The sequence below is a fragment of the Loxodonta africana genome, chromosome 17 (genome assembly GCF_030014295.1).
Source record: "Loxodonta africana isolate mLoxAfr1 chromosome 17, mLoxAfr1.hap2, whole genome shotgun sequence".
Taxonomy (NCBI): domain Eukaryota; kingdom Metazoa; phylum Chordata; class Mammalia; order Proboscidea; family Elephantidae; genus Loxodonta; species Loxodonta africana.
The window spans coordinates 69035088-69060781 of record NC_087358.1 but is presented as its reverse complement, the minus strand read 5'-3'; the positions used below and the strand labels follow the sequence as shown (position 1 = coordinate 69060781).

General features: G+C 37.2%; 1 protein-coding gene across 5 annotated transcripts in view; it reads right to left on the bottom strand.

The window, feature by feature from the left end:
• Window positions 1–25694, bottom strand: part of RB1 (RB transcriptional corepressor 1) — a 209059-nt gene that overhangs the window by 162398 nt on the left and 20967 nt on the right. For all 5 annotated transcript variants that reach the window (XM_064270131.1, XM_010592619.3, XM_064270128.1 and 2 more), the window contains exons 3-4: window positions 12773–12888; window positions 7911–8030 (exon numbers count right to left, since the gene is read on the bottom strand). In XM_064270131.1, the coding sequence (XP_064126201.1) occupies window positions 7911–8030; window positions 12773–12888 (236 nt within the window). The remainder of the gene's footprint in view (window positions 1–7910; window positions 8031–12772; window positions 12889–25694) is intronic.

The window sequence follows — 25694 nt, the reverse complement described above, 5'->3', positions numbered from 1 at the left end:
GGAGATTTTGGCAGCAAGTAATCAAGAGGATGCTAGTCGTGCCATGAGAGCAACAAGCTAAACTCGAGACCATACAGAAGTTTAACAGAGAGAACCAAAGAAGGAGACAGCTGAGAAGAGCTCTCCAGGGGGTCAGAAAAAGACTCACAGACTTGCCTCAAGGACTACCTATGTAAGACAGCAGGCTTTAATTGGATCAGACTGTGGAGCAATTAGTATCCAGGGTACTTCTGAAAACAATACAGCAATCAGTCAGCATTTAAGCCATTGCCATTGAGTTGATTCCAACTCGTAGTGACCCTACAGGACAGAGAAGAACTGCCCCACATGGTATAGTCAGCAATTAGTGGAGTCTAAAAACTGAGTACTATATCCACAGAGGCAGACAGCATAACAGAGATACCAAGGAAAAAGACAATCAAAGACAGCCCTGCAAAAATCACTATCACCTCAGAGTGACAATTCACATGCCCAAAGTGTACCCTCTGAGAAGCAACCTCAGATCCTGCACACTGTGGGGGAAATAGACTTCACTGAAATAGTCCAGCCATGTCACTAACCAAATAAACAAGCTAACAATAAGTCCCAGGAGGGAGCAGAATCAGTACCCAGATTGCTACAATATCTTCATTAAAACATCCAGTTTTCAACAAAAAGTTATGAGACATGCAGAGAAACATGAAAGGGTAACACCTAAACAAACAAAGGCAAGAGATATTGCATTTGAAGAGCCCATATGTTGGATTTAACAAAGACTTCAAAGCAGCTATTATAAATATGTTCAAAGAATTAAAGGAAATCATGCTTAAAGAAGTATGATAACAAAGTATCATCAAATAGAGAATACCAATAAAAAGACAAAAATTATAAAAAATAACCACATGGATTTCTAGACTTGAAAAGTACAATAACATAAATGAAAAATTCACTAGAAGCACTCAACAGTAGATCTGAGCTGGCAGAAGAAAGAACAGTCAAAACTGAAGACAGCTCAATAAAGATTAGACAATCTAAAGAACAAAGAGAAAAACGAATGGTGAAAAATGAACAGAGCCTTAAAGAAATGTGGGGCACCACTGTATGTGTAATGGGAGTACCAAAACTTGCCAAATCTGATGACAAACTTAATCTACACATTGAAGACACTTAACAAACTCCAAGTAGGATAAATGCAAAAAGATTCACGCCCAAACACACAGAGAAAAATCTCGAAAGCAGCCAGAGAAAAATGACTCAATACAATACAATAAGATTAACAGCAAAGCTGTATTAGAGAAATGACACTAGATGGTAACTGTAATCCACAGGAACAAATGAAAAGAACAAGAAATGGTAAATAAGACTAATACAGCAAAATCAATAAACATACACTTGCTCTCCTTTATACTCTCAACTTCTTTAAGAGGCATACAACCCAAATGTCCATCAACTGATGAAGGGATAAATAAAATGTGGTAGAGCCATATGGTAAATCATTATTCAGCAAAAAACAAGAATGAGGTACATGCTACAACATAGATGAACCTTGAAAACATTCAGCTAAATGAAAGAAGTCAGTTACAAAAGATGTCATATTTTATGATTCCATTTATAAGAAATGTCCAGAATAGGCAAATCTATAGAGATGGAAAGATGTAAAGTAGATTAGTGGCTACCGAGGGCTGGGAAGGTTTGTGGAAAAATAAGGCATGACTGCTAGTGGGTATGAGGTCTCTTTTTGGAGTGAGGAAAATGTTCTAAAATTGATTGTAGTGAAGGTTGCATAATTCTGTGAATATGCTAAAACACTGAGTTCCACACTTTAAATAAGTCAAGTGCATGGTATAAAAATTATGTGTCAATAAAGTTATTATTATATCTCAAAAAAAATATTTGCTGAGCAAATAATCCAAGAATGTGGGCTATATATGAAGAAGACTGTGGCATCAGGATTGGTGGAAGATTCATTAACAACCTTCGATATGCAGATGACACAATCTTGCTTGCTGAAAGTGAAGAAGAGATGAAGCACTTATTTATGAGATCAAAGACTACAGCTTTCAGTATGGATTACACCTGAATTAAAAAAAAAAAATCCTCACAACTGGACCAATAAGCAACATCATGATAAATGGAGAAAAGATTGATGTTGTCAAGGATTTCATTTTACTTGGATCCACAGTCAATGCCCACGGAAGCAGCAGTCAGGAAATCAAACAACATATTACACTGGGCCAATCTGCTACAAAAGATCTCTTTAGAGTGCTGAAAAGCAATGTCACCTTGAGGACTAAGATGCACCTAACCCAATCCATGATATTTTCAATTGCTTCATGTGCATGTGAAAGCTGGACAATGAATAAAGAAGACTAAGGAAGAATTGATGCCTTTCGATTATGGTGATGGCAAAGAATACTGAATATAGCATGGACTGTTAAAAGAACGAACAAGTCTATCATGGAAGAAATACAGCCAGAATGCTCCTTAGAAGCAAGGATGGTGAGACTTCGTCTCATGTACTTTGGACATGTTAACAGGAGGGACCAGTCCCTGGAGAAGGACATCATGTTTGGTAAAGTAGAGGGTCAGCGAAAAAGAGGAAGATCTTCGACAAGATGGATTGACAAGGTAGCTGCAACAATGGGCTCGAACATAGCAAGAATTGTGAGGGTGGCATGGGAACAGGCAGTGTTTCCTTCTATAGCACACAGGGTCGCTATGAATCCGAACTGACTTGACAGCACCTAACAACACCAACAACAAAGTTGTTTAAAAAAAAAAAAAGCCTAGATGTTCTTTATACTGTATCTACGGAAAAAGTAATTCCATGTTCAATTCTGAATATAACTCCCATTGCCATAGTGCTATGGGAAAGTATACTCTTCCCCACCTCTCGGAGAAAAAGACGTACAGACACAGATAGATAGTTCTACCATTAGTGTCTTTGCTATTGGCAAAAAATAATTACAGCAAGACCTCTAGTAACTAGGATCTTTCAGTCACTTCAGCAGAAGGAGGGAAAGGCCTTGGCTGAAGGAGCAGAGGTTACATGGGGGCAGTGTAAACCATCAGAAAGAAGGGTTTCAAGAGGTCCTTTAATACTACCTTTCAGTGAGAAAAAGTTTCAAAGGCCCCGGCCCTCTAACATTGAAGCTTACCAGCCTGGGTTCCACTTAAGGGGGGGGGTGGGAGTAATAAGGCAAAAGAGATCAAATAGCACTGGGGACAGAAGACGGAGAAAGAAAAAATGAAGGTACTGGCTTTTTACTTGCTTAAAGCTAAATCTGACTAAGTTACTCTCCAGTTTAAAACACTTCAATGACTCTCCATTAGCTGTAGGACAAAAGCTAAGTTCCTTACTAGTTTCACAAGAACTAGATTACTAATCTCATCTCTTCCTACCTCTTCAGCCATTACAATGTCAAAGCCCATCATGTTGCTGCAGGGCTACGTGACTCTGTACACAGGCTAACCACTGACTAGGATCTCAGTCCATTCCCACTCATTTTACTTGGTGAATTCCTATTTATTCTTTAAATTCTATTCAGACGCTGCTTTCGTCCAGCTTTTTCCTGACCAAATCCTACCCCTACGATTACCCTCCCCACCCTTACACAAACACAATTTAATACTTTCCCTTCGATATAACTTCTACATTTAACATATGACCATGTGCATTACTGCACTTATTCTTATAAAAACATTATTTATTTACTATCAGCTTGATTATTATACTGTCACATGCTTGTGCATTCTAGCACCTAACAGACTGGCACTAACAGTCACTTAGTTAATGCTGCTTATGGTTTGTTAATATATTTGAAATAAAACTGGCATAATGTCAAGTTTCTTAAAGTATATTCCACAAAACACTAGTTCCCCAAGATTGTAATTAACATTAAATACATACATACATACAAGCAACCTAAGAAGTTTAGGAAATGTTGAGCTCAACAAAGTGTAACAGATTGGCTTATACAGGATTTCTCAGAACTTTTGGGTTTAATGTACATTGTGATTCTTTAAGGTGGGGATATGTAAGCAATGTTTCTAAAATTTGGCCATTTTTTGTTTGTTTGTTTGTTTGTTTTAAAAGCTAATATTCATGGGAACTTTACTATACATGTGCCAGGCACTGGACTCAGCACTTTTCAGGAATTATTTCACTGAAAACATTAAAAAATATAACAGGGTAAGTACTATTACCAATTCGTTTTACATATTAGAAAACCACAGCACTGAACTAACTTGTCCAAGATCCCAGATATTGTGTTGGAGCCCAGACTAGAATCCAAATCTGTCTGACTCAAAAGCTTCTGTTCTCTTCACTAAGCTCTAATATAGCCTTTTTTAAAAATTTTTTGTAGGATATTACGTCAGACTTTGGGAACTCTGGTTTTGTGTCCTATTTACTAAACTGGAAATACTGGTGTTCACACTGGCCTAAAGGAAAAACATGAGGAACAGAAGGTAGGAGAAGCCCTGGTGGCATAGAGGGTAAGAGCTCAGCTGCTAACCAAAAGGTTGGCAGTTCAAATCCACCAGCCGCTCCTAGGAAACCCTATGGGGCAGTTCTACTCCATTCTATAGGGTTGCTATGAATGGGAATTGACTCGACAGCAACAGGTTTGGTTTTTGTTTGGTTGGGAGGTAGGAAGAGCTTCAATACTCCAGAATCAGCCATACGATATATTAAAGTTTTCACTTTTTTGTATATAGTAGTTGTAATATTCAACTTTAACTTTCTTTTCTTACTTTAGCATCTGAATTTTCTATTAGGCTACTCTCTATAATTTTCTTCTCCCCAACTTTCAAGACTAACTACTTTTACCCCTCAAAATAAAGATACAAATTTATATTTTTTAAATAAAATCTTAACATGGTAGGTATCACGGATTGAATTATGCCCCCAAAAAATATGTGTATCAACTTGGCTGGGTCATGATTCCCAGTATTGTGTGATTGTCCACCATTCTGTCATCTGATGTAATTTTCCTGGGTGTTGTAAATCCTACCCCTACGACGTTAATGAGGTAGGATAAGTGGCAGTTATGTTAATGAGGCAGGACTCAATCTACAAGACTGGACTATGTCTCGAGACAATCTCTTTTGAGATATAAAAGAGACATGAAAGCAGAGAGACAGGGGGACCTCATACCAACAAGAAAGCAGCACCAGGAGCAGAGCACGTCCTTTGGACCCAGGGTCCCTGTGCCTGAGAAGCTCCTAGATCAGGGGAAGATTGATGACGAGGTCCTTTCTCCAGAGCCAACTGAGAAAGAAAGCCTCCCCCTAGAGCTAACACCCTGAATTTGGGCTTGTAGCCTACTAAACTGTGAGGGAATAAACTTCTCTTTGTTAAAGCTATCCACTTGTGGTATTTCTGTTACAGCAGCCCTAGATAACCAAGACAGTGGGTAAAAAGAAAAAATGGTTGGCTTACTTCGGTTATTGGGTGTATTTACTGGTATTGCTCTTTGTTTATGGGAAAACAAAGTGGTAAGCCATTTAAATGAATTAGATGATTAGAGTCTGTAATTATCTATAAGGTTATTCCATTTCTTCCTCTTCTAGCTCTTCCTTATAATCCATAAATACAGTGAATCACTACAAGGTGTTATGGGGAAAGGAAACAGGTAAAACAGGAACAAACATCCAAGCAGATTCCTGATCTTACACAGTAGAGCAAACAACCTCTAAGTATTCAGTTAAAATTATTACAGCAGGAAAAAAACCAAACAAACCAGGACTGCATTTCAAATCACTCCCACCGACCAGCCCCAAAACTCTGTATCTAGAAATAACTTGATGACTATAAATTTTGAAGTACTAATCTTTAGAGAATACAAGTTTCTTAAAAATTAATTGAGAGACACTTGTGCTTAATTTATTACAGCAGTAACACATCCTTCTTAAACATAAGGTACTCATAGTTCCAAACAAAACCTGGTGAACATTTTGATGTCCTTCTTTGCAGTCATTTCATTTCATGCATTAGTGGTCTGGACTTTTTCCTTAAACACATTTACAGTCATAACATATCCTGCTTTATATATTTAACATTAGAAGTATTTTCTCAGGTTTTTGTTATTCCTCATCAAATTTTATTTTACATTTATAGGGTTCCATGTTTAGATTATGTTCACAATACTTTCTTTACATCAGTCATTCACAAATATGTTGTTTCTGGGGGCGCAGTGGTTAATCACTCACTGTGAACCAAAAGATGTAGCAGTCTGCTTCCATAAAGATTTACAGCCTTGGAAACCCTATGGGGCAATTCTACTTTGTCCTACAGGGTCGCTAAGAGATGAAATCGACTTGACGGTGGTAGGTTTCATTTTCATTTGGTTTTTGGAATATTGTGATAAAAATCTCTCTGCACAAAGCCTTTTTTGTATTTAGAATCATATTCTTGGCTCCCAGATATGAGTTGAAAGGTTATAAGCAATTTTAAGGGGCAGAAAAGCATTTGGTAAGTGTTCTACAATTATCTCACATTTCTTATACAAATTACTTATGCAATTTATTTTTTAATAATTAAAAAAAATGTCCTTTTTTCCTGTACAAAGTGCTTCTACTCACTTCAAGGAAGGACAAAAGAAAATAATGACAGCCAATGCCATCATATTACAATTAAAGACCAGGGGCAAAAAAAGGCATTCCCTTCAAAAGCCCTACACCAATCTGAGTTTTCTCTCCACGTTTCTCATCCTCCATCACACCTCTGAAGTTTCACTGACATGCCAACCAGGAATAAGGAAAAATAGAGGCATCCTTCTGAGAAAATGCTCCCCAGTTCTACCACTATCCTATTCTCAGAAAGCCTAAGGACATGCCTCTGTCCCCCTTCTCCCTTCCCCATTCTGTTACATAACTGCCTATTTAGCTAAAACATTAACTTTCATACTTCCTGACCATAAAACCAAAAACCAAACCTGTTGCCAAAGAGTCAATTCTGACTCACAGCAACCTACAGGACAGAGGAGAACTGCCTCATATGGTTTCCAGGGAGGAGCTGGTGGATTTGAACTGCCGACCTTTTTGTTAGCAGCTGAGCTCTTAAGCTCTGTGCCACCATAACCCACCCCAAAATAAACATAGTAAAATGACTTACACCATAGTAACGGCTGTAACAGTGGGGTGGAATTCCTAGCTGGTACAAATGGCTTATAAGAATGATTGCTAACTGGAAGTTTAGAGGTTCAACTTCACCCAAAAGTATATCAGAAGAAAGGCCTGGAGATCTACTTCCAAAAAATCAGCCATTGAAAACCCTATGGAACACGGTCTATTCTAATACACATAAGGTTGCCATGAGCTGGAATCAACTCAATAGCAACTGGTTTAACATTGGGTATATAAAAAAATTGGGTATGGGGGGCTACAATTTGGATGAAAAGTACATCACAAACTCAAGCCAAGTTTATTTCAATTTCATCGTTCTCCCAGTTGAAAAGTATTGGTGAAAAGTCTTCTAAACCACCACGGGGAGTAAAAATCATAGCTCAGTAGTACAGATCACATACACCTTCCATTGATAGTACTTTTTCTCTTTCTAAACTAAATACCAGTACAAGGGAGAGGTTTAAATTCAGATAAGTTTTCCATTCAGAACCAGAAGTGTTCTGGTAAGGGAAGGCTAAAGTGGGAATTAAGCTTAAAGTTTGCTAAAACAAATGAGAGGCATGAAAGGAGACTAAATCAGTTAATTTTGGAAGAAGCATTCAGAATGCATAGAACTTGGTAAATAAGAAAACTGTGAATTAATAAAATACTAACAGCAAAAAAAAAAAACAGCAAAGGGGACATAAATCTAAGGTGTAATACTTAATAACTTTACTAATAGGTATAATAGTTCCCACATGGACTCTAACCATGACCAATAACATGAACAATCAGATCGTAACTCTAGTAAATTTTAACTTTACCTTTCTAATTTGCTGTAGAGTGCACATAATACATTATACTTCTTCGACAGTCTTGACACAGCATTATCAACTTTGGTACTGGTATCAATTTCTTTTAGTAAGTCAAAGAATTTACAGACACTACAAAGGAAAGAACAGAAAAAGTGAAATCAGTAACTTTAAAAAAAAATCATTTTATTTCCAAAGCATAGACATTTAAATTCAAAAAAGTATTAGCTCTACACCAAATCACTAGCATAACCCTTCAAGGGAATTACTTTTTGCATTTTACTAAAATTTAAAGAGGACAAGTATCAACAAGTCTTCAACTGACACTCTTACATCTGTCTATCTACCTGCCTACCTATCTACCTGTCTATTTATGCCTACATCTATTTATTGCTGAGAATAAAGGAAGGGAGGCACGAAGGAGGATGGAAATGAGTGGATTATTATTATGTTAAGGAAAAAACCTAAAGTTACGTACAGACATAGACAATGGCAAACTCACCCCAGGCTGCCCTTCACAGGGATGCTCTCCTCACTCCACTCAGGCTTGACTCCCCGTAATGGGCTGCCTACCTGTGGATGCCCCCTTCTCCTGTTCAAGCTCTGACACCTCTGTAGAACACTCTCCTCATTTCTCCTCATTCCACTCAGGCTGTGATTCCCTGTGACAGTTTCCTTACCTCCCAAAATGGAGATGTCCTCATCCTACTCAGCCCCCACTCCCACCCGATGTGGCCTCATTCCTTCTCTATTCTGGCCCTGACAATCCTCATCAAGCAGCCCCCCACCCCCACCCCCATGTGGATACCCTCCTCACTGCATTTTGGCTCTGACATCCTTCTCTGGGCCCTGTCCCTATCCCTGCCCACAGATAAACATACCTGCATTCTGGGTCCCCCCACCCCCACTGGTTTTGGGACTGAATTTTGGGGGAAAGGAAGAGGAAAGCTGATTAAAATCTTTAAGTTATTTAAATAATTTAAGTATCTAACTTTAAATCATCCTTCATTAAGTTTTCTATAAAAATTAATCTATCTGGACATTAATACATATACTTTCACCACTCAAAAATAGGGAACTAAAGATAACAATCATCAACCGCACCTCACACACTTACTTGTAATCAAGTTTGTCTAAGGAATTATACCAGAGCAATTAATCCTTTGGTGACTCATAGGACATAGGGTATCCCAACCACCTTTTATGCCTCTGGAGCTCTTTGCGAAGGTGGTAGTCTGATTTTAACATGTTCAACCTCAAGGCGGGAGCCTTCTGAAATGTGTGAAACTCAAGAGCCCTGAGTTGAAGCCTCTTTATTGTGTAGAATGAGCATTCTGTTAGGTGATGTTTCCTGGGTGTTTGAGTTTTATAAACTTTTGACAGGTTTGCCTTTATTTCTGTGAGATAAGCCTCCTCAATATGTTTCTCAGTTACTATCCTCTCATGAGAATGTACTTACTTGCAAGAATAAACTATTCCTAGTTGTCATTTAGTCATAGTGGCTATTTTCTCCCCGATGCCATTCACCATTTCCAGGTGTTACTGGCTCCCTGCTCTGGTTTCAGTCTTGGCTCTGCAATCTTTCGGGACTGCTTTTCTAGCTTCTGAATAGCAAGTAATGCCTTTGCAATGAGGAATAATGCACTGCAGTGGTACATTTCAAGGGATTCAAGCTCCTCAAGGTTATTCTTCCCCCACATTCAATCTTACGGCCCAGTCACTGCTTCCACATGTAGCAGGTGGAATGCACCCCTGTGAACAGTTCTGCAGTATTCCAGGGCAGCTGCTTCTGCTTCTTAGCTGTTAGTACTGCTTTTGTTATAATGAAGAATGCATTTTAGTGGTAATTTTCCCGAGATAAAAAATCCCTTGGCTTCATTTATTTGGGCTGTAAGTGCTACTTTTGCAATAAGGAAGAATGCATCGTACCATGTTTCTAAAAGTTTCATGAAAAATAATAAAAAGGCTAAGAAGGGGGCTAGAATAAAATGTATGTGCAGCCATTGCCAGGTGTCTTTGTGTTTCATCTCATGTTTTACAAATTTTCAAGAAATAAAATAAATTAAACAATTTTATCATTGACTCATATCAATAAGATTTACCATGTCCAGCATCCGCTGGGACATATGTGACCCCAGAAAATGGGTATTAAAATCCATAAATCATAATAAAAATTCTGAATTGGTCCTTTAATCAGCATGCCTTCCATTACTGAAAACACATGGTATCAACAAAAAATTCAAAGGAGAAAATACTTGGGTCACCAAAGGGTTTTAACTGAACCAATGGGGAGTTCCTACACCCATCCATAGGCTGCTCAGCAACCAGTGAGTTATAGCCCTCATTGGAAAGGTAGGCTGGACCAACCAGACACTTATCTCAAGAATAGGAAAACAAAGGCTTCAGCTAACCAGCAGAGGCACAGAACTTAAAAGAAGGTTATTAAGAAATTCCCATAATATAGAAGGGATTGGGACAGGCATGACAAGCTATGCAGAAAAGCAAATAAAGGAGCAGAGATGATATGTGGTAGAAGATCAGGATGCTGATTAGAACAGAAAAGAGAATGAAGCAAATGTACAGTTGTGTTCAGAGAAAAAGAAATCAATCTTTGAATAGCTTTTATTCAAGAGCCACTCTCAGTTCCAGTTTATATAAGGTATACAGTACAGCAGTTTCTCTCCTTAGGGCACCATAAAAACTCTGAATTGTTACAAGAAAGCCTTCTTTTTCTAGGGGTAACTTAACTAAGTCTCTATTCCTTCTGTAGCTCTTCTCCTCCAGCCCCCCCCAAAAAAGGGAAGGAATGAAGGAAAGATGGGGTGAAGAAAGGAAAGAAGAAAGCCATAATCTAAAAGAGCCATAATCAAAACACACAGTCTAGAACAATGTTATTTACTATTCTCTATGGGCTGATACCAGTCTGTCAACTGTTTGTTACCAGTCCACAATAAATAAGTATATAAACTGAGAGTAAGCATTCAGAAATTTTTATGGCAATTTGACAGTAATTTTATACCTGCTGAATCTAATTAAAATTAGGGCTTGTGCTTAGTATGTCCTTTTTTAAATTTCATTTTTCCAGTAATTCATTTGTTGTTATTTCTAAATACTAGTCCATGGCATGTGGAAATAAAAGATTGATCCTTCACCACAGCATGTTTGAGAAGCAGTGTCCTGGATAGTTATCAGAGTAAGGAGAGATGCTCTAAGAAAAAACCGTACCAACCACATTACTGTATTTATCATGCGGAGACTATGACATGTCCAATATGTAAATCAGTGTTGCTCTATGAATACTCAAGGGAAAAGTTTAGGAAAAGCTCTGCCAGGAAAACTCTTTCATAGTATAGATAAAAGGTGTAACAGCCTGAGTTAAAATTTTCTGTCATGTTTATTTAACAGCCTATGTACAGTTATATAACACTGTTTTGCAGTGATCTGTTTATCTGGACTGAGTTTCTTGAGGTGAGAGACTGTTTCACATCTCTCTATCCTTAGAATGTAGCACAGTACTATGGCATCTGGCAGTTGTTTGTTTTCTTTCCCTCCCTTCCTTCCTTCTTCTCTTCCTTTCATTCTTTCTTATTTTTGCTTTGTTTTGTGTTGGCGGGTGGGGAGAAATGAGTTTACAGAAGGAAAGAGATTATTATCTGGTCAGCATCTATGGTGGTACAGGCACTGACTATAAAATATCTAATTTTCTATCCATTGTAAATGGTCTAATTCTCATAATTCTGTGTAGTAGCTATAATCTCCATTTCACAGATGAAGAAACTGAGACTTAATCAGGTTAAGCAATCTGCCCCAAAGTACATAGCTCCTAAAATGATAAGGGCCCAGATTTAAATTCAAAGTCTATCTTAACTGCAAAATCTGTATTCTTTCAGATTTATTCTTGAGGCCACTGAAAAGTTTACTGAATGAATGGACAAATTTGTAGAAATTTACTTATATATTCAGATTTTTTTCCTGCTAAATCAAAATAAAACTATTTGGATTTAATTATTTAATAAATTTAAACAATGAAATCTCTGAGAGGTGAACCAATTCTATTTCAATAGGTTAAATATGAATATACAAGGCCTTTGTTTCCACACTTTATTTAGAGGTAGTAAGAAAAAAATTATAAAAATGTAATAACCTATCTCATTTAAATAAAACATCAATTATGTTTATTTCCAGATGGCTTTATTCATGAATAAACACACACAACTACCTATTTGATAATTTACTGTTACACTTCATTTATATGCTGCATATGAAAAGTCTAAAGGTCAGAAGATTTCTCAAGATAAAGTTTATGAATTATTGCTAAAAAAACAATAAACTCTTCTTATAAGGTTTGTAAGCTCAAGTTTTTTTTTTAAGCTCAAGAAAGTTTATTAAGTAGTTATTGGGTCAAATACTGTACTGAATGCACAATTGAATACACAGGCTAAAAAAGTATGTAATTATATTATCTACTTTATTAAAACAATCTTAAGATGAATAAATCTTATCTAAACTTCTTTAAGATAGTCTCAAACTACATTTATAAAGGTTTCAATATATAATAGACCACTTTTTAAAAATCTTTGAATTTTTGTCTACTTTACCAACTGTTCAATTAAGAAAGTTTATAGATGAATACTGAGAGACAGGAGGAAATATTTTCCAGAACAAAAACTGCTACATTTTTAAGCAAGTAAAGCATAAATGCACTTTCATTAAAGGCTCCATGGGAGAATGGTAGTGCATTTACCATGTCCCAAGTCCTTTTTGTTTTATTTAATTTTAGCACTTCTCACTAATTCCCCAAAGTCTATTAAGAGGAAAGTCAAGAAATAGTTTACTTTAATGGTAGAGGCCTATATTTATGTAAGAAATTTTACCTGGTTTCTATGTTTTTCTGTAGCTCAGTAAAAGTGAATGGCATCTCATCTAGGTCAACTGCTGCAATAAAGATACAGATTCCCCACAGTTCCTTTTTCTTTTGAATATAACCTTCCTGGGAAGAAAAAAAAAAAAAAGGTTCAAAAATTTCATTAAGTCATTCACTCATCGGATACTGTGTTAAAATTGTATTATATATGACTTTTTTCGTTACTCAGTGTCTTAATTATCTAGTGCTGCTATAACAGAAATAACACAAGTGGGTGACTTTAACAAATTTATCTCCTCACAGTTTAGAAGACTAGAAGTCCCAACTCAGGATGCCAGCTCTAGGAAAAGGCTTTCCCTCTCTGTCCACTCTGGGGGAAGGTCCTTATCTCTTCCCAACTTCTGTTCCTTGGTTCCGTAGTCATCTCCATGTGGCTTGGCATCTATCTTTCCCCATCTGCGCTTATTTCTATCCTAACCTGCTCTTTTTATATCTCAAAGACAACTGGCTTAAAACACACCCTACACTGATACTGCCTCATTAATATAACAAAGGAAACCCAATCCCAAATAGGATTATAACCATAGGTATGTTGTTGTTATTAGGTGCAACTCTATAGGACAGAGTAGAGCTGCTCCACAGGGTTTCAAGGAGCACCTGGTGGATTTGAACCACTGACCTTTCTGGTTAGCAGCCAAGCTCTTGACAGGTATAGGAATTATGATTTGCAACAATATTTCAGAGGATATAATTTAATCTGTAACACTCAGCATAACAAATGTTTTTAAATCCTTAGATCCACAGATACTTGAGAGCATTTTACTCCTACGCTAATAAGAAACACTTGAATTTTATAAGGCCAAAAATTATTAAAATGATCTAAAGGTTAAATTACAACTTACTATAGAAAATTTAGGGGCCAGTCAGTTCTTCAAAGTAAATAATTCTATTTTTCTATAATCTGAATGCCTTAGTTAAAAGATTTCAGAGTCGTAGTATATAATTTTTTTAAAAAAGGCCCACTGTCTTATTCTATTACCCTTCCTTTGCTCTAATTCATTCATTCTTTTATCAATTTATTCATTCAAGTATTGGTTAACCCTGTGGAATTCACATCTCTCTGTGCCTTATGGCTTCTTTGTAAAATGGATATAATACGTATTTCCCTTTGTAACAATCAAATGAGCTCATGTATATAAAACACTCAGGACAGTGCCTGGTACATAATTAGTACTCAATGAGTGACAGCCATCTTTATCATTAAAATAAGGGGTTTTTTCCCCCTAAAAATGTATACCAGCTTCTAAATATGTAAGTTTTATAGGTAAAATCTAGATTGTATTATTGTCAAGGACTGAATTATGTCCCCTAAAAATGTGTATATCAATTTGGCTGAGCCATTAAGTGATTTTCCCATGTGTTGTAAATCCTGCCTCTATGATGTTAATAAGGGAGGATGGGCAGCAGTTGTGTTAGTGAGGCAGGGCTCAATCTACAAGATTAGATTGTGTCTTGAGGCAACCTCTTGAGATATAAAGGAGAGAAGTAAACAGAGAGGCAGGGGGAACTCATACCACCAAGAAAGCAGTGCCAGGAGCAGAGAGCATCCTTTGGAACCAGGGTCCCTGTGTGGAGAAGCTCCTAGTCCAGGGGAAGATTGATGAGAAGGTCAACAGAGAAAGAAAGCCTTCCTCTATAGCTGATGGCCTGAATTTGGACTTTGAGCCTACTTTACTGTGAGGAAACAAACTTTCTCTTTGTTAAAGCCATCCACTTGTGGTATTTCTGTAATAACAGCACTAGATGACTAAGACAATTATATTATTTGAAAACAAAAGAAATGTCAAATTATCTGAAATTCTACTAAATAGTTGGAACTATTTGCTTACTCTTAAATGGAAATTACAATAGTGCTGAAAAGAAATGTATGGGATGCAATTTTACATTGTTTTGAAATGTCAATTACACAAAATCTTTAGTAAAAAATTGTTCTGGATGATCAAGTTTTATGGATAACAAAAAGCTTACTATCATCCAACTCTAAACTTTTCCTTAATTTTAGCTACTTGGGATACAAATATTTTTAAATTTCCCTTACAATTAAAACTAAAAACTGACAATACCAAGGGCTAGTGAGGATTTAGAGCAACTGGAACACTCAAACATTGCTAGTGAAAATGTAAACTGGTACAAACATTTAGAAGAGAAGTTTGCCAACTTAAACATACCTAGCAATTCCACTACCTGATACTTAAAAAAAAAGATACTTAAGCCAAGAAAAACGAAAATACTGTACACAAATGTGCATAGCAGCTTTATTCATAATAGTCAAATCCTGGCAACAACCCAAAAATTCAACAACAGGAGAATGCATATACAAATTGTGGTATATCCAAACAATGTAACATTATACAACAATAAAAAAGGAAAGCTATTAATAAACACAACATGGGTGAATCTCAAAACTATTATGCTGAGAAAAAGAAGGCAGACACAAAAGGGTCCATACTGTATGATTCTGTTCATATGAAATTCTAGAAAAGGCACAACTAATCTTTAATGTCAGAAAGTAGATCAGTGGCTGCTTGAGGGCAGGAGGGAATGTGTTGAGGAACGATTACAAAGGGGAATGAGAAGCTTTTTTAGAATGATGGAAAAGTTCTGTATGTTAACGGTGGTGATTACATCGGTGAATACATTTATCAAAACTCATTGGTCGGGGGGGGGCGCCAATACAGCGGAGCAGCCAGACACTTCCGGTGAACCCTCTTACAACATAAGATTCAAAAAAACAAGTGAAAAGATTATATTTACGACAAGCTAGAAACCATAAACATCAAAGGCAAAGTTAGAAAACAGACTGAGTGGCAGAAGGAGGGAGAGACAATTCAGAAGCGGAAAGGAGTTGCTGGACCTGAATTGATGGGAACCCTCAGGCACCATTCCCGGGAGCGGCTGTGGCAGGCTGGTGGTAGTGTCGGGCTGCAGTTTCCTTAGGGAGAGACATCCAACCACACGGCCTACTCACACTTCCAGAACCAGAGAAGAACAGCACTCTTGGCAAAAGCTAAGTACTCACATATATTTTACTGTATCCCCCGTCCCGAAGCCAGCTTCAGTGGCTGTCAATTTCCCTGGGCCTGAGATAGGTCCTGCTGCGCGACCTGAGCCATTCTCCCAGGCTTGGAGACAGAATAAATTCATGACTGGTAAAAAGATAATCTGCCAGCTCCACTAACCTGGGGGGCTCAGGACAGAAGCGACTCCTGTCCAGGCATAAATGGTCCATAACTTTGAATACCTTTCCCCCTGCATACACCTATGTGGGCCTATTTCAGGAAAATAGGCCTTTGCTGGCAGACTGCAGCTATTTCAGCTGTGCAGTGGAGAGCAGGGTGTTTGATGACTGACACCACTTTGCCCATTAAACAGTTTCCTCACCTACCCACATCAGGGGCCTAAGGACTGGTGGCTCCACTCAGGTCATCCAGCTACCCACAACTGGGGTCCAAGTATAACTGGTACCTCCCAGTCCTTACAACCAAAAGCACTGGATGCCCAAGGTCCATCTGCAGAACCCACCCACTTATGTGCTCTAGGAAACAGGGATGCGCTTTCTCCACAGACACTCGGGGGATGGTTTTCAGACCCCTGCTTTATTCAGAGCATAAACCCCTGCTGCAACCAGATACTGGAACCTATACCAATCACCCCTGCCCCCTAAGACTGTATGACAGAGCCTGTACCACACACTTGAGGACCAACTACCTGGACACCTGAACTAAAACCATACAAGAAAAGTGAATGGACTCTTAGGCTCATATACCTGGTAACAGCTCTAGCCATCTGGTGAGAGGACGTTAGAATTTCAAAGGTGAAAATAATCAAGCTAGCCCACTCAAGCAACCCATTTGGGCATATCAAAATAAAACAAAGCAAGAAGCTAGGAGGCAGTAAGCAAACATAAAATAAAGAAATACAATAACTTATAGAAGGCTCGGAGACAACAGTCAATATCAAATCACATAAGGAAGCAAACCATGATCGCTTCAACAAGCTCTCAAAACAAAGACTCAAGGGATCTTCTGGATGAGGTGCCTTCCTGGAATTACCGGATGCAGAATTCAAAAGATTAATATACAGAACTCTTCAAGACATCAGGAAGGAGATCAGGCAATACGCAGAACAAGCCAAGGAATACAAAGATAAAGCAGTTTCAGAAGTTAAGAAGGTTCTTCAAGAATATAATGGAAAATTTAATAAGGTGCAAGAATCCATAGAGATAGCAATCAGAAATTCAGAATATTAACAATTAAATTACAAAATTAGACAACTCAATAGAAAGTCAGAGGAGCAGAACTGAGCAAGTGGAAGGTAGAATTTGTAAGACTGAAGATAAAGTACTTGCCACCAATATACTTAAAGAAAAATCAGATAAAAGTATTTAAAAAAATGAAGAAACCCTAAGAATCATGTGGGACTCTATCAAGAGAAATAAGCTACAAGTTATTGGAGTACCAGAACAGGAAGGGAAACAAAAAATACAGAGAGAATTGTTGAAGATTTGTTGGCAAAACCATCTCTGATATCATGAAAGATGAGAAGATATATCTACCCAAGATGCTCATCAAACTCCAAATAAGATAGATTCTAAAAGAAAGTCACCATAATCAAACTTGTCAAAACCAAAGATAAAGAGAGAATTTTAAAATCAGCTAGGGACAAATGAAAAGTCACCTACAAAGGAGAGTCACTAAGAATAAGCTCGGAGTACCAGGCAGAACCTATGCAGGCTAGAAGGCACTGAAGGAAAAAAAACTGCCATCCAACAATCATGTATCCAGCAAAACTGTCTCTCAAATATGAAGGCAAAATTAGGACATTTCCAGATAAACAAAAGTGTGGAGAATTTGTAAAAACCAAACCAGAACTACAAGAAATACTAAAGGGAGTTCTCTGGTTAGAAAATCAATAATAATAGATATCAACCCAAAACTGGAACACTGGACAAAGCAATCAGATGTCAACCCAGGTAGGGACATCACAAAAATAAATCAAGATTTTAAAAAATGCTCAAAACAGGGAAAGAGCAATGTCTTTATGTAAAACAAGACATTAAAACAATAAAGAGGGACTAAGAAATGCAGTCATAGATCTTTCATAGGGAGAGGAAGACAAGGTGATATAAACAAATAAGAGTTAGGTTTAAACTTGGAAAAATAGGGGTAAATATTAAAGGTAACCACAAAGGAGACTAACAATCCTACTCATCAAAATACAATACAAAAAAAAAAAATAGAGAGTCAGCAGAAACAAAAACAACTACAATGAATAAGAGGAAAAGAAAATACATAAAGGTAAGCTACTCACCACAAAAAATTAAGGGGGAAAAAGAAACTGTCAACAACACACAAAAAAAGAATCAAAATGGCAACACTAAACTCATACCTATCCATAATACACTGAATGTAAATGGACTAAATGCACCAATAAAGTGACAGAGGGTGGCAGAATGGATTAAAAACACAATCCGTCTATATGCTGCCTACAAGAGACACACGTTAGACTTAGAGACACAAACAAACTAAAACTCAAAAGATGGGAAAAAAAATATATCAAGCAAACGACAATCAAAAAGAGCAGGAGTGGCAATATTAATCTCTGACAAAATAGACTTTAAAGTTAAATCCACCACAAAGGATAAGGAAGGACACTATATAATGATTAAAGGGGCAATATACTAGGGGGATATAGCCATATTAAATATTTATGCCCCCAATGACAGGGCTGCAAGATACATAAAACATACTCTAACAGCACTGAAAAGTGAGACAGACAGCTCCACAATTAAAAAAAAAAATTTTTTTTTTTTTTATACTAGGGGGATATAGCCATATTAAATATTTATGCCCCCAATGACAGGGCTGCAAGATACATAAAACATACTCTAACAGCACTGAAAAGTGAGACAGACAGCTCCACAATTACAGTAGGAGACTTCAACCCACTGCTTTCGGTGAAGGACAGAACATCCAGAAAGAAGCTCAATAAAGGCATGGAAGATCTAAATGCCACAATCAACTAACTTGACCACATAGACATATACAGAACACTCTACCCAACAGCAGCCAAGTATACTTTTTTTTCCCAAAGCACATGGAACATTCTCTAAAATAGACCACTTATTAGGTCATAAAGCAAGCCTTAGCAGAATCCAAAGCATCAAAATATTACAAACCATATTCTCCAACCATAAGGCCACAAAAGTGGAAATCAACAACAGAAAAAGCAGGGAAAACAAATCAAGCACTTGGAAACGGAAAAATACCCTGATCGAAAAAAGACTGGGTTATAGAATACATCATAAATGGAATAAAGAAATTCATAGAATCCAATGTGAATGAAAACACTTCCCATCAGAACCTTTGGGACACAGCGAAAGCAGTGCTCAGAGGTCAACTTACATCGATAAATGCACACATACAAAAAGAAGAAAGGGCCAAAATCAAAGAATTATCCCTACAACTTGAACAAACAGAAAGAGAGCAACAAAAGAAACCCACAGGCACCAGAAGAAAACAAACAATAAAAATTAGAGCAGAATTCAATGAAATAGAGAACAGAAAAACAATTCAAAGAGTTAACAAGACCAAAAGCTGGCTCTTTGAAAAAATTTTAAAAATTGATAAACCATTGACCAAACTGACAAATGATGAACAAGAGAGGAAGCAAATAACCCGAATAAGAAATGAGATGGGCGATAGTACAACAGACCCAACTGGAATTAAAAGAATCATATCAGATTACTATGAAAAATTGTACTCTAACAAATTTGGAAACCTAGAAGAAATGGATGAATTTCTACAAACACACTACCTACCTAAACTAACACAAACAGAGGTAGAACAACTAAATAAACCCATAACAAAGAAGAGACTGAAAAGGTAATCAAAAAAACTCCCAACAAAAAAAAAGCCCTGGCCCGGACGGATTCACCGCAGAGTTCAGAGAAGAGTTAACACCACTACTACTAAAGGTATTTCAGAGCATAGAAAAGGACAGAATACTTCCAAACTCATTCTATGAAGCCAGCATATCCCCATACCAAAACCAGGCAAAGACACCACAAAAAAAGAAAATTATAGACCTATAGAAAAAAAAAAAACCCTCAACAAAATTCTGGCCAATAGAACTCAACAACATCTCAAAAAAATAATTCACCATGACCAAGTGGGATTCATACCAGGTATGCAGGCATGGTTCAACATTAGAAAAACAATTAATGTAATCCATCATATAAATAAAAGAAAAGACAAGAACCACATGATCTCATCAATTGATGCAGAAAAGGCATTTCACAAAGTTCAATACCCATTCATGATAAAAACTCTCGGTAAAACAGGGATACAAGAAAAATTTCTCAACATAGTAAAGGGCATTTATACAAAGCTAACAGCCAACATCACCCTAAATGGAGAGAGGCTGAAAGCATTTCCCTTGAGATTGGGAACCAGACGAGGATGCCCTTTACCACCACTCTTATTAAACATGGTGCTGGAGGTCCTAGCCAGAGCAATTAGGCTAGATAAAGAAATAAAGGGCATCCGGATTGGTAAGGACGAAGTAAAAGTATCTCTATCTGTAGACGACATGATCTTATACAAAGAATACCCTAAAGAATCCTCAAGAAAACTACTGAAACTAAGAGAAGAGTTCAGCAGAGTATCAGGATACAAGATAAACATTCAAAAATCAGTTGGATTCCTCTACATCAACAAAAAGAACATTGAAGAGGAAATCACCAAATCAATACTATTTACAGTAGCCCCCAAGAAGATAAAATACTTAGGAATAAATCCTAACAGAGACATAAAAGACCTATACAAAGAAAACTACAGGACACTACTGCAAGAAACCAAAAGAGACCTACATAAGTGGAAAAACACACCTTGCTCATGGATAGGAAGACTTAATATCGTAAAAATGTCCACTCTACCAAAAGTCATCTATAGATACAACCCAATTCCGATCTAAATTCCAATGACATTTTTTAATGAGATGGAGAAACAAATCACCAACTTCATATCGAAGGTAAAAAGGCCCCGGATAAGTAAAGCATTACTGAAAAAGAAGAACAAAGTGGGAGGCCTCACTCTACCTGATTTTAGAACCTATTTATATTACCACAGTAGTCAAAACAGCTTGGGACTGGTACAACAACACAGACATAGATGAATGGAACAGGATTGAGAATCCAGACATAAGCCCACTCACATATGTGCAGCAGCTGATATTTGACAAAGGCCCAAAGTCAGTTAAATGGTGAAAAGACAGTCTTTTTAACAAATTGTGCTGGCATAACTGGATATCTATCAGCAAAAAAATGAAAGAAGACCCATACCTCACACCATGCACAAAAATGAACTCAAAATGGATCAAAGACATTAATATAAAATCTAAAATGATAAAGATCATGGAAGAAAAAATAGGGACAATGCTGGGAGCCCTGATACATGGCATAAACAGTATACAAAACATTACTAACAATGCAGAAGAGAAACTAGACAACTGGGAGCTCCTAAAAATGAAATACTTAAGCTCATCCAATGACTTCCCCAAAAGAGTAAAAACGTTACCTACTGACTAGGAAAAAGTTTTTAGCTATGACATTTCTGATCAGCATCTGATCTAAAAAATCTACATGATACTGCAAAAACTCAACTATAAAAAGACATATAACCCAATTAAAAAATGGGCAAAGGATATGACCAGGCACTTCACTAAAGAAGACATTCAGGTAGCTAATAGATACATGAGGAAATGTTCACAATCATTAGCCATTAGAGAAATGCAAATCAAAACTACAATGAGATAACCATCTCACGCCAATAAGGCTGGCATTAATCAAAAAAAAAAAAAACACAAAATAATAAATGTTGGAGAGGTTGTGGAGAGACTGGAACACTTATACACTGCTGGTGGGAATGTAAAATGGTACAACCACTTTGGAAATCAATTGGGCGCTTCCTTAAAAAGCTAGAAATACAACTACCATACGATCGAGCAATCCTATTCCTTGGACTATATCCTAGAGAAATAAGAGCCTTTACATGAACAGATCTATTCACACCCATGTTCACTGCATCATTGTTTACAATAGCAAAAAGATGGAAGCAACCAAGGTGAACATCAACAGATGAATGGATAAATTATGGTATATTCACACAACGGAATACTACACATTGATAAAGAAAAATGATGAATCCGTGAAACATTTAATAACATGGAGGAATCTGGGAGGCATTATAATGAGTGAAATTAGTGAGGTGCAAAAGGACAAATACTGCATAAGATCACTATTATAAGAACTGGAGAAACAGTTTAAACAGAGAAGAAAATATTCTTTGATGGTTACAAGGCGGGAGGGAGGGAAGGAGAGGGGCACTAATTACATAGTAGATAAGAACTATTTTAGGTGACTGGAAAGACAACACACAATACAGGGGAGGTCAGCACAACTGGACTAAACCAAAAGCAAAGAAGGCTCCTGAATAAACTAAACGCTTCGAAGGCCAGCATAGCAGGGCCAGGGGTTTGGGGACCATGGTTTCAGGGGACATGTAATTCAATTGGCATAATAAAATCTATTAACAAAACATTCTGCATCCCACTTTGAAAACTGGCGTCTGGGGTCTTAAACGCTAGCAAGCAGCCATCTACGATGCATAAATTGGTCTCAATCCACCTGGATCAAAGGAGAATGAACACCAAGGACACAAGGTAATTATGAGCCCAAGAGACAGAAAGGTCCACATAAACCAGAGACTACGTCATCCTGAGACCAGAAGAACTAGATGGTGCCCTGCTAAAACAGATGACTTCCCTGACAGGGAACACAACAGAGGACCCGAGCAGTGGGGTGCAGACCCCAAATTCTCATAAAAAGACCAGACTTAATGGTCCGACTGAGACTAGAAGGACCCCTGAGGTCATGGTCCCCAGACCTTCTGTTAGCCCAAGACAGGAACCACTCCCAAAGCCAACTTTTCAGACAGGGATTGGACTGGACGACAAGACAGTAAATGATACTGGTGAAGAGTGAGCTTCTTGGATCAAGTAGACCCATGAGACTCTGTGGGTAGCTCCTGTCTGGAGAAGAGATGAGAGGGCAGATGGGGTCAGAAGCTGGCCGAGTGGACACGAAAACAGAGAGTGAAGGGAAGGAGTGTGCTGTCTAATTAGAGGGAGAGCAACTAGGAGTGTATAGCAAGGTGTATATAAGCTTTTGTACGAGAGACTGACTTCGTTTGTAAACTTTCACTTAAAGCACAATAAAATTTTTTTTTAAAAACATCATTAAATTCTAGCGTACGTAAATTATACCTTAATAAATTTGATTTTAAAATATACTACATACTTGCCATTACTGAAACTGAACAAAGTATATGTTTTTTGATTGTTATATACTATACTTTTAAGTAAACTACATTTTACTTCCACTCAGAGGCACCTCGGAGACGGGTCTGGCAATTTGCTTCTAAAAGCTCACAGCCTTGAAAATCCTATGGAGCAGTTCTGCTTTGCACACAGGGTTGCCATGAATCGGAATCAACTCAACAGCAGTTAACACCCATAATATTTTACTTATATTTTTTATATGCTATGTTTATATATATACATACATACATACATATACATATACACATTTCATTAAAAGGTCAGCAGTTCGAACCCACCAGCCACTCCTTGGGAGAAAGATGTGGCAGTCTGCTCGCATGAAGATTTATAGCCTTGGAAACCCTATGAGGCAGTTCTCCTCTGCCCTATAGGGTCACCATGAGTCAGAATCAACTCAACAGCAGTGGCTTTGGGCTTTTTATTATATATACTATATATTTTACATAGTAGATTTTATGTTTTAGTTATTAAATTAAAATGCTTATATTTTGACTTTTATTATAATATATAGTATATTCAGACTATACGTACTATATAAATATATATATATAAAGTATAAGTCAGAACTGACTTGACAGCAATGGGTTTGGTTTCATATACTATTAAGTATACTATATTTTAATAAACATCAATTTTATGTCAATTTCTCAGGAGTTTTTATATAGTAAATTACCAAGCCCATTGTTAATGAGTTGATACTGACTCATAGTGACCCTACAGGACAGAGTAGAGCTGCCTAGCAGGATTTCCTAGGCTATAATCTTTACGGGAGCAGACCGCCACATCTTTCTCCTATGAAATGGCTGTGGGTTTGAACTGCCAACCTTTCAGTTAAGTACTTAACCACTGTGCTTCCAGTCTACAATAAACAACCACCAACTGCCTTGATTTTTTAATTTTTATGCTTACTTCTTATATTTTTAGTTATTTTCCTTACTCTCAAGCTATCACCTGTTCAACCTAACTGCTTTCAGCAACTTCAGTCTTTCTTTTAATCTTTTAAAGATTGAGAAACCAAGTAAGTGGTCAACTTTGTGTATGTTATTTGTTCATTTTTCTCAAAGAATAAATTTTTTTAGCACACTGCCAACACAATTCTACACAAAGCCGTTTGATATGATAATTTGCCTAAATGAAACGTATAGACTCTTATTTTTTAGGAACTGATGAATTTCTGATAGCCAAATATGTGAAATTATTTCAGATGATTTATAAAGCTTGTTGTTGTTGTAGCTACATTTCAATTAACTCCACATTTGAATAAAGTGTTTTTCCTTACTCATTTACATTCATGTACAGAAGAAAAATAAATCTTCTTTTAGGCTTAAGACTAAAAAGCACATGAGAAACAACCTAAGTGCCCATTAGCATATGAATAAACAAACAAATTGTGGAACATACATTCAGTGGAATACTATGCAGCTATAAAGAATAATGATGTGTTTGAGAAACATTATAACATGGATGAATCTGGAGGACATTATGCATGAAATAAGTCAATCACAAAAGGACAAATATTGAATGATCTCACTTTTATCAAAAGAAAAGAATAGGTATATTTACAGAAAACAACATACTTTGGTGGTTACCAGGAATGGGAGGGTGAAGAGGGGGAATCACTTTCTAGACAGCAGATACTTGTTATTTTTGGTGATGGGAAAGGCAATACCAAATGCAGGTGAAGTCTGCACAACTTGACCAAGGCAAATGATGACACTAAGAAGTACTCAGGAATAAAGGACATTATTGGAAAATACTGTAATATACAGAGTTTTGCAACAGCAGCAGTATCAACCAAAAAATATATGTGTGGTTACACAGGTAGATATGTATGCATATACACCTATAAAAAGGCATATGTGTGTACATATGTGTACATGTATAGGTTCATACACGTTTGTGCTGTATATATACTCATATATACAATAAAGCACGTAATGGGCACAGTTACAGATACTTCCTAGATATAATCAAACGCCTTGTGGGATTGGCTTACTGTGTTTGAAGACTTAGGACCATAGTCTTGTGGGACAGCTCAGTCAGTTAGCATAACACAGTTCGTAAAGTTTAAGTTCTACATCCTAGTCTGGCAAGTAGCATCTGGGGTCTTAAAAGCTTACAAATGGCCATCTAAGATACAACTATTGATCTCTACCCACTTGGAGTGAAAGATAAAGAAAAAAACCAAAGACACAAAGAAGAAACCACAGGATTAATAGTATACATGACCCATGGCCTCACCTATCCTGAGACCAGAAAAATTAGATGGTGCCCGGCTACCACTGTCGACTGTTCTGACCAGATGAAATAGAGAAAACGTGAATTCTCAACAAAGGCCAGACTTACTGAATTGATAGAGAGCAGAGGAACCCCGAAGACTGTCACCCTGAGACACCCTTTAAACCTGGAACTGGAACCACTTCCAGAGGTCACCTTTCAGTTAAATAACAGATAAGCTCATAAAATAAACAGTA